This window comes from Silurus meridionalis, chromosome 6 (genome assembly GCF_014805685.1).
Source record: "Silurus meridionalis isolate SWU-2019-XX chromosome 6, ASM1480568v1, whole genome shotgun sequence".
NCBI classification, from domain to species: Eukaryota; Metazoa; Chordata; class Actinopteri; order Siluriformes; family Siluridae; genus Silurus; species Silurus meridionalis.
The window spans coordinates 5,181,639-5,191,731 of NC_060889.1; the positions used below are offsets into that span (position 1 = coordinate 5,181,639).

Here is a 10,093-nt window from a genome sequence, read left to right on the forward strand (position 1 = left end):
CTGTATAGTGTATGTGTAGTGTGTGTGTGTGTGTGTGTGGGGTTGTACTGTGTGTGGGTTGTATGTGTGTGTGTGTGTAGTCTGTATAGTGTGTGTGTGTGTGTGTGTGTGTGTGTGTGTGTATAGTCTGTATAGTGTGTGTGTGTGTGTGTGTGTGTGTGTGTAGTGTGTGTGTGTGTGTGTGTGTAGGGTTGTACTGTGTGTAGTATGTGTGTGTGTAGTCTGTATAGTGTGTGTGTGTGTGTGTGTGTGTGTGTGTGTGTGTGTGTGTATAGTCTGTATAGTGTATGTGTAGTGTGTGTGTGTATAGTCTTTGTGTGTGTGTGTGTGTGTGTAGGGTTGTACTGTGTGTGTGTAGTATGTGTGTGTAGAGTGTGTTTGTGTGTGTGTGTGTGAGAGTGTATAGTCTGTATAGTGTATGTGTGTGTGTGTGTGTGTGTGTGTGTGTGTAGTCTGTATAGTGTATGTGTAGTGTGTGTGTGTGTATAGTCTTGTAGTGTGTGTGTGTGTGTGTGTGTGTGTAGTGTGTAAATTGTGAATATAGTTTCCTCTATATAGTAAAGCGGTATATATGGGTGTGATGGTCAGGGGTGCACATACTTTTGAGCGTGGTAAGATTAGTCTGTCTGTCTTGTCCTCTCTCCATCATTATTCTTTTATTTGCTGCAGGCCTGAACTCATGCCTTATACATCATCCATCAGCTGCCCTTAAACCCGTGTGGACTCTAACAGATTTACGCTTCTGCTCAATGATCAGACTCCAAAGTCTGATCCTCTGGAATCACAATCAGACATACAATCAGACCTCTGGTTAAAACGAGGTGCATATTTCACAACAAAATACAGCAGGTTGTATATGCATATATACTTCATTTTCACTGTCACACACACACACACACACACACACACACACACACACACACACACACACACACACACACAGTGTTCCAACTCCCTGAGACAATACTGCACACTCCGGTCCACACATGAGGTAAAGAACCTTCTGTTTCCTCTAAACAGGTTTGACTGTGATATCACACGGAGTGTTCCACTGACCAACACACACCTTGATTTGTATCACAATGCTAACGTAGCAGCGCTAATCTCCCCTCCCTTACCACAGTCCAGGACAGAGACAGAGACAGATTCCAGTTTAACATCGAAATCAACATCCGAAACGTGACCTCAGGGTTACACCAGTTCTCTTTAACCACCCCTTTAATTGACATAATGGACTGTTCCATTGAAAGCTGAAAGATCCTCTATGAGACAATCAGGGGGAATGAAATGTGTCAGTTGGGTAGAAAACGTGTCCCGGGGGCATCAAAATCCACACAATCTGAGTGCCCATGGAGAAGGAATACGACACGGAAGCTACAGCCGGGAAAAAGTGCAGGAAACTCATTATGTGCTTCAAGTGATAAAAATGAACTTGCTGTTGTCCAGCAGCTCGTTTCCTTTAACCGCACGTCTCGGGTTAGGGGTTAGGGATAGAGTTAGGGTTAGGGGTTAGATTTGGGGTTAGGGTTAGCGGTTAGGGTTTAGGGTTAGGGTACAGATTTAGGGTTAGGGTTAAGATTTAGGGTTAGGGATAGAAATTAGGGTTAGGTTTTAGGGTTAGGGTTTAGGCTTAGAGTTAAGGTTTAGGGTTAGGGTTTAGAGTTAAGGGTTAGGGTTTAGGGTTGGGGTTTAGGGTTAGAGTTAGGGTTAGGGTTAAGGGTTAGGGTTTAGGATTAAGGGTTAGGGTTAAGGGTTAGGGTTTAGGATTAAGGGTTAGGGTTAAGGGTTAGGGGTTAGAGTTAAGGGTTAGGGTTGGAGTTAAGGGTCAGGGTTTAGGGTTAGGGGTTAGAGTTAAGGGTTAGAGTTAAGGGTTTAGGGTTTAGGGTTAAGGGTTAGGGTTAAGGGTTAGGGTTTAGGGTTAGGGGTTAGGTTAGGGTTAAGGGTTAGGGGTTAGGGTTTAGGGTTAGAGTTAAGGTTAGGGGTTAGGGGTTAGAGTTAAGGGTTAGGGGTTAGGGTTTAGGGTTAGAGTTAAAGGTTAGGGGTTAGGGGTTAGAGTTAAGGGTTAGAGTTAAAGGTTAGGGTTAAGGGTTAGGGTTTAGGGTTAGGTTTAGGGTTAGGGGTTAGGGGTTAGAGTTAAGGTTAGGGGTTAGGGTTTAGGCTTAGAGTTAAGGTTTAGGGTTAGGGTTAAGGGTTAGGGTTTAGGGTTAAGGGTTAGGGTTTAGGGTTAGGGGTTAGGTTAGGGGTTAGGGGTTAGGGGTTAGAGTTAAGGTTAGGGGTTAGGGGTTAGGGGTTAGAGTTAAGGTTTAGGGTTAGGGGTTAGGGTTTAGGGTTAGAGTTAAGGGTTAGAGTTAAGGTTAGGGGTTAGGGGTTAGGGTTAAGGGTTTGGGTTATGGTTAGAGTTTAAGTTTAGGGTTAGGGGTTAGGGTTAGCGTTAAGGTTTAGGGTTAGGGGTTAGGGGTTAGGGGTTAGAGTTAAGGGTTAGGGTTAGGTTAAGGGTTAGGGGTTAGGGGTTAGGTTAAGGGTTAGGGGTTAGGGGTTAGAGTTAAAGGTTAGGGGTTAGGGGTTAGGGTTAGCGTTAAGGTTTAGGGTTAGGGGTTAGGGTTAGAGTTAAGGGTTAGGGGTCCTGCAGCAGTAAATGTTACATTTACGAATTTTGTAAAAGTTTTCACTTTGATGTTGAAAGGAAATGGACTGAAAATCTATAGGACTAATTACTGACTGATTCAATGAAATAATCGGTGTTCTAATTCCTTCAGATCTCTGTCTCCGTGTCTCCTGAGTAAAGGGGGCGGAGCTACAGCATCCCTACAGCACAGCACCTAATCGTATCTTTACATTGCTGCTCATCATTCACACGTGGGCTCGTTGGAGACACACCCCACACCCCTGCTACACACGATCTGGCTGCCTACACACGTTTGACACTCATGCCTCAGCTCCGTGTCTCATGACACACTGTTCCTATGGAAACCCCGGCTCTCGTGCGGAGTCGTCACCGGCGTTCACTTGGTGGCGCTGATGGTGGGCGGCTCCGTGTACCAGTGCGGGACAGAGTCCGTAACGGCGCCGGACCCCATAGGCAGAGCGATGAACGGCGGACGCGTGGTCGCCGTGCCGACCACAGGCACGGGGTAAGGGTGGTGGTGCGGGGCGAGGCCCTCGCTCCTCCCGATGTGGATCTCGTCCTCCTCGGTCTCGCCCGTGCTCTTACGGTACACGGGGTTGTCGAAGTTCATGCTCTTGGTGCTCCTGAGTCTCCAGTTACGATAAATCAGACAGGAAGCGGAGAGAAGCAGAACTAAGCCCACTGCACAGATCACAGGAAGTGCATGTAAAGACAGGAAGTGCATGTAAACAGATATTAAAACCACAAGGTAAAGTAACTAAGATCTGCAGAATGAGATACTGATAGTATCACACACACACACACACACACACACATACAACATTCTCACTCTCACACAGTATTCAGTACAATAGAAATTCTGTGGTCAGCAACATGAGTTAGGTGGAGGTCATACCGATGGGAATTCCAACTCCGAGCACAGCCACAGGGACACTGTGTCCAAGGAGAAGCAACTCGTTTCCAGCTGGAAGGAGAGAGAGAGAGAGAGAGAGAGAGAGAAAGAAAGGAGGAGTTAATGGACTGAATCTCATTCAGATGATTTAGTAAAATGTAATTATTGCTAGTGTATACACACAGGATGCTCACACACACACACACACACACTCACAGTGATGAGACAGGTTGGTGGTGTCTCCTGTAGGCGTGCTCGGCAGCACACTGGGGATCTGAGTGGACGTCACCGTGATATTCAGTATAAGCTCTGAAGGAACGGTCTTTTCCTGAAAGGTCATGACCTCATGTGAGCCGTTTGAGTTCCCGGGGTCTGAATCCGCGGTGCTGGTAGGAGGGAAGCTGGGGAACGTCGGGGCGACCGTGATGTTTTGGACTGGGGAAGAAAGTGGAAGATTACTGACCTAATTATTAATAATACATTTTATTTATGAGCTTCTTACATGACACTCAAGGACACCAATAAAAACACAAAACAATTAACAACAACCATGTAAAACAATACCAATAAACCAAATATACAACCAGTGAGACACACGACAGCGATTAAACAGCAGCATAACATCATAAAACAAAAAAGAGAATTACACGGGGAATCCAGAACGCTTAGAGCAGCACTTGGTTTTTATTTTTCCTCCTGAAGTGTGACTTAATTGGGTCTCGGAATAATAAACCAGGTGTTGTGTTTTTCCTGCGGTGTGATTGGTGGCCACGGCGTGGCGCCGTACGCTGATGACTCACCGGGGACACACACTCGCGTGTCCGGGCTCAGCTCCTCGCCATCGGGACATGCACACGTGTATTTGGGTGAGTGATCGCTGATCTGAGGAGCGCGCAGGCACAGGAACACACAGCCTCCGTTTCTCACACCGGCCAGGTTACAGCTGTCTGCAGCTACACACACACACACACACACACACACACACACACAAAGGGGTTACAGCAAACAGAACCACAATATTTTTGCTGTAAATGAATCCTGCAGTTTGATATATGAGGCATAACCTCTACTGTTTTATTAAATCTGAGATGCAAATGAAGCCTATAGAAGGTGAAGGAAAGAAATGTAAATAACATTACTGGGATGGTATGGACAGATTGTGGCCACATACTGAGTTCCTCTCTTTCTCTCTCTCTCTCTCTCTCTCTCTCTCTCTCTCTCTCTGTGTTAATGCATATTCAGGACCTGAGGGACGACTTTGTGGTGCTGTTATTCGTCCTTTAAGAAAAGTGAGTTTCCCAGCTCACAGTTCTTCTCACCTTTGCTTGACTTTCCTGTTTATTGACACTGGTTCCTGTGCAGCAGCAGGAGGAGCAGAAGGAGCTTACAGAGATCAGAAGAAGGTGATTTGGGTCACGGCACTAATTAAGTTTTAAGGGTTGAACTCCTGACCTGCTCTGTTATATCCTTTATTATGTAAGCAGCAGTCTGGATAATAATCCAGGCCTCTAATCCGAGTCATTCAGTCTGATCATGGGTCCGATGCAGAGAACAGAATTTTGGAGTAGGTTCATGTGATACTTGTTGTAACCTGGACTAGATTATACACCAGGAGATATTATACTGTATATATAGTGTATAATTAACCAAACATTTTGTAGTTTATTCGTTTTTTTCATGATTATTTTTTGGTCTAATGTTTGAATATTCATAAGTCAAACTGCATTTTTTACATATTCTCTATTCCGCTAAATAAATCAGCTGTGTTTCACACAATTCTGATTCTATGTACTGTTCTGTGTTTAGCTTCTTGTGTGGAATAAATAAACCTCACTGGCTGAGGAGCGTAAGAGCTGAAAATTAGATGGAAAAATTCTAACAAAACCTGTCCCAAGCGCTGACACATGAAAAGTTTGGGTATTTGGTGTAAAAAGACTCCAGTGGACCTTGGGGCTGACTCAGCTCGTGGAACACCACTATATCGTGTGGATCTTTGAGGCGTTCGGCGAGGCTGGTCACATCCTGCCCGCTGAGTCTGTTCACACTGAACACGGCCTCCTTCTGTCGGTCTGTCCAGTACACACGATCCTGAACAAGAGATCAAATCAAAAAATAAACACACACACACACACACACACACACACACACACACACACACACACAGAGTCACCTCGAACACGGCGAGGGCGTAGGGATGGCCTAGTCTCTCGCTGGAGGACAAGATCACTCTGCGCTGAGCTCCGTTATAGTCCACACTGGAGATCAGATGGAGCTTTGAGTCCACCCAGTACAATCTCTTCCCCACTACATCTACACACACACACACACACACACACACAGTATTATTTAACTAAAGTAAAACATGCTATTGTACCACTATATTAAACACCCTAAGTATTAGAATCGATAGTCAGATGAACAGACACTAAATTAAAGGAAGTAAGACAGAACTGTAGTCAAATGACTACTGCAACACTAAGAGGACAAAAACTATCCTGGATGAACCTCGGGGTATAGACGTTACAGAATCTATAAAGAGCTGAAAGTGTGTGTTGCCTTTACCCAGCGTGATACCGTTGGGCCACTCAATGCCCTCAGACACTAAAACCTGTCTGTCCACTCCGTTCATCCCCGCCTTCTCGATCTTAGGCCTCGTTCCCCAATCAGACCAGAACATGAACCTGAGGAGAAAACAGGGAATCACCAAGAATTACATCTAGTGCTCGATGTAAAATATGTACATAAAATAATATCATATAAAACACCTATAGAAATTGTTTTTTTTTTCCACAAGAGTGAGAGCTTAGCTGTAACGCAGGGGTTGTGGGTTCGAGACATGGCCATACCAGGCTGCCACTCTCGGGCCCTTGGGCAAGGCCCTTAACCCCACTGGAAGAGGGTGGGCATTGCGGTAGAAACCCACCCCCTAACAAAACTGCTACAGACATGGTATGTAAGCCACCAGGCCCTTGCCGCCCAATGCGCCTCGGTGTGGGAGGATTAAAAAAACTAATGCATTATAAAAATCATTGTTGGATTGATCATTGGATTAAAAACTCAAACCAAAAGAATAAAAAGAATCATTAATAATAATGTTGGTATTTAAAGGCAGGCTGGTGTTCAGTGTAGAGCCCGAGGTCAAAGCAGATCCTATGCATCACTTCTAAAAAGATTGTCACTGAATAAACTCGACCCTGGACGCTTTTTATTTCAACCGCATTCGCAGGTTTAATGGAAACTCCATTCTTTACAAAACATGAATGAAACTGTTCTGAGGAACATTAGAATTATTTCCCTTTGATGCTTCAATATTTTATTGATAAATTGTTTTAAAAGAATCATTTTATTAACCCTTGCTCTGGAGCCACAGCGATGGCTCTCGGTTCACTCAGGTCAGTGTGGATCAGGACACGCCTCCTGCTGCCATCAGATGAAGCCACTGAGATGGTGCCATGACCCGAGTCGGTCCAGTAGAGGTTGTGCTGGCCCCAGTCTAAAGCCAGACCCTCAGGGGAGAGCAGCTCAGAGTCGATCAGGGTCATGTGACGGGCTGGGTCACTTGCCTCATGGATGTAGGCGCTGAAGATGATAGGGGGGTGGGGGGTGGGGGGTTGGAGAGGATCGTTAATTCAGATGATTTCCTACTATTACTCTTTCTGTAATATATTTCAGCAGCAGCTTTTGATTCCCTCCTGACAACCATTTACATACAAGTCATATTTAAATTCAATAAAAGTGGCATTGGTGGCATGGGGTCACCTGTAGATCCTTCGATGGAAGCGGTCGCACCAGAACATGCGGTTGGCGGCGACGTCCACGGCGATGGCCACGGCGTTTTTCTGAGTGGGAACGACTTGCGTGTAGTCCCGCTTCAGCAGGTCGATGCGTCGGATCTCGTGACGGTTAGTGAACATCAGGTACGGACTTTTTCCTGCACGGCACACAATACACAACCAAACGTCCAGCTCGTACCTTCTCTGACTGGTCACGAGAACTAGTGTGCATCTACACACAAAAGATCAATGTGTCCTTCCTTAATGAACGTACTGCTGTGTGATAACACTGAAACAGAACTTCAGGATGGTAACAGTGGTGGTATTTTACAGTGAAGGTGTATGCACACACACACACACACACACACACACACACACACACACTATTAACACTGACTCTGTTTTTTGATCTCAGGTTGATTAGATTGGATTGGTCTGATTGGCGTGGGTGTGCAGACTGCAGGGTCGGGCAGATGGAGGGAACTGTGTGTGGGCAGCACTTTGATACGATGACTATTCGAGCTGCTGGAGATCAAAGCGAAAGCTTGCGAATGTGTCTGTCACAGAGCTGAAACTATTCCGGGTCTCACCCTCGGCTTTGCAGGTTCTGCTCACTGGGTCCATCTCGTATCCCCGGTGACACTCGCACTTGAAGTCTCCTTTGAGGTTGATGCAGATCTGACTGCAGGAATCCGGGTTCTCACACTCATCGATGTCTAAGAAGGAAAGAATACAAGCACGCAAGTCTAAAATTCCTCATAGCTCATATTTATAAGACGGTTCTGCTTCTTCTGTGTATTGGATTCATATAAACTGCATTTAATTGATAAACTTCACCTCCACATGTCTTTTTATCCAGGAGTTTGTACCCAGCGGGACACTGACACTCATAGCCGATGGGTCGATCCACACAGCTGTGAGAACAGCCTCCGTTGTTCATGGTGCATTCGTTTAAACCTGTATGATAAAAACATGAGAGAAAAGAGAGATTAGAGACGTGCTGAAAAGTTGACACGTGTGGAACACATCAGTAATATCTGCCAGCTTGCTTTCAGATCTTTCGAGGTGGTTCAAGTTCAAGTTTATTGGACATCTCAAAGCGGCTTTACAGAATTTATGAATGAAGGTGAATGATGTGTGATGATGAAGCCTGGGGGACTGTGGGGCAGGAAAAACTCCCTTAGATGAATGAGTAAGAAAGCTGGTGATGGTGTCAGATGATGAGAGAAACACACAGTGTACTGATGGTTCTACTGAAGGAGGCGTGGCCTCTGGGTCAGTTTAACTGAAAGAGGTGCAGACTCTGTGATATTCAATCCTCCTGAAAGAGGTGGGGCATGTGTGTCAATCCCAGTGAAGGAGGCAGGGTTTGTGTACCATGTAGTACTACAGAAGTGGGCGTGGCCTCTGGATCAAACCTAGTGAATGAGGCTTAGCCTCTCTGCCATTGGGACCAGTGAAGGGGGTGTGGCCTGCATGTCAGTCCTGCTGTAGGAGGTGTGGCTCCTGCGCCCTTCAGTGCCAATAGAGTACATGATTGTTACTTCCCCCTTAAATCCTCACCACATTCCCTCTTGGGCTCGTCCGAGCGATCCTTACAGTCCTTGACGTCATCACACACCTTTGCTCCATCGATACACTCTCCATTTCTACAGAGGAACTTCAATGGTCCTTCACATTTTGTGGCTGCAGAGACAAAGAGACAAATAAAATATATAAAACACACACAGACACACACACACTCTCACACACACACACGCACACACACACTCTCACCCACACACTCTCTTACACACACACACACACACACCATTAACACAGCCAGCTTCATCACTTCGGTCGAGACAGTCAAAGGCTTTATTGCACTGTTTGATGCCGTGGATGCAGGAACCATCTCCACACTGGAACTCATCAGGTCGGCATGTCAGGAGAGCTGCACACACACACACACACACACACACACACACAGCTTAGAGTGGTACACACACACACTTCTTCCCTGGAGCACACCATCTTGCACTCATAATCAGTGAAAATATAAAACAGAAGGGAATTAGCTGTACATTTAATGTGCTTTTTATACTAACAAGTATCACACACACACACACACACACACACACACACACACACTACCAAAAGCCAAATAAATCAAGACTAAAACTCACACTACCAAGTTTTAACATTTATCACTAAATGATTGTATAACATCAGGTTCACCTTCTGACAGAAAAACAACAGAGAATGTTCACACAGTGTGTGTGTGTGTGTGTGTGTGTGTGTGTGTGTGTGTGTGTGTGTGTGTGGTGACTAATCCCCTCTCTCCTCACAGTCTCTCTCAGCACTTCATCTTAAAGCCACATGGTGAAAGAGATGTGTGTGAAAATAAACCTCCCCTGCAGGCTGATGTGATCTTATCTACAGCTGCTTCTGGATCCATCAGACCACATCTTCTCTGTTATTATACACAAACTGGCATTGAGACATGGGATAAACACAAACCCGCACTGTTATTCAATACGTATTGCAGGAATATAAATCGATATCTATAGATGATGAAATAGGAAGACGCGTCTGTCAGGTGGACCATCCGATCCGAGCGCAGGAGTAAGATGATAATCAGACTGGGAGACTTACGGCAGTCGGATTCGTCCGATCTGTCCATGCAGTCCGGGTCTTTATCACACCTCCACGCTAGCTTGATGCACTCTCCGCTCCCGCAGCGGAACTTCCCGGCGCTGCACTCCTGCCTGAGAGTGGGCGGGGGTAGGGTTCGGGCCGCTCCGCTGCCGCACAGCCCCTCCC

At 45.8% G+C, this 10,093-nt stretch overlaps 1 protein-coding gene across 1 annotated transcript in view; it reads right to left on the bottom strand.

The window, feature by feature from the left end:
• Positions 1-2,543: 2,543 nt before the first annotated feature.
• LOC124388091 (low-density lipoprotein receptor-related protein 8-like) overlaps positions 2,544-10,093 on the bottom strand; it is a 16,545-nt gene continuing 8,995 nt past the window's right edge. Inside the window, exons 5-18 of the mRNA XM_046852747.1 lie at positions 9,926-10,093; positions 9,102-9,224; positions 8,855-8,977; positions 8,129-8,248; positions 7,882-8,007; positions 7,278-7,449; positions 6,870-7,097; positions 6,081-6,199; positions 5,689-5,828; positions 5,465-5,606; positions 4,319-4,471; positions 3,735-3,953; positions 3,522-3,590; positions 2,544-3,307 (exon numbers count right to left, since the gene is read on the bottom strand). The exon at positions 9,926-10,093 is cut by the window's right edge and continues 225 nt beyond it. Coding sequence (XP_046708703.1) covers positions 3,003-3,307; positions 3,522-3,590; positions 3,735-3,953; positions 4,319-4,471; positions 5,465-5,606; positions 5,689-5,828; positions 6,081-6,199; positions 6,870-7,097; positions 7,278-7,449; positions 7,882-8,007; positions 8,129-8,248; positions 8,855-8,977; positions 9,102-9,224; positions 9,926-10,093 — 2,207 coding nt within the window. The 3' untranslated portion in view covers positions 2,544-3,002. The remainder of the gene's footprint in view (positions 3,308-3,521; positions 3,591-3,734; positions 3,954-4,318; positions 4,472-5,464; positions 5,607-5,688; positions 5,829-6,080; positions 6,200-6,869; positions 7,098-7,277; positions 7,450-7,881; positions 8,008-8,128; positions 8,249-8,854; positions 8,978-9,101; positions 9,225-9,925) is intronic.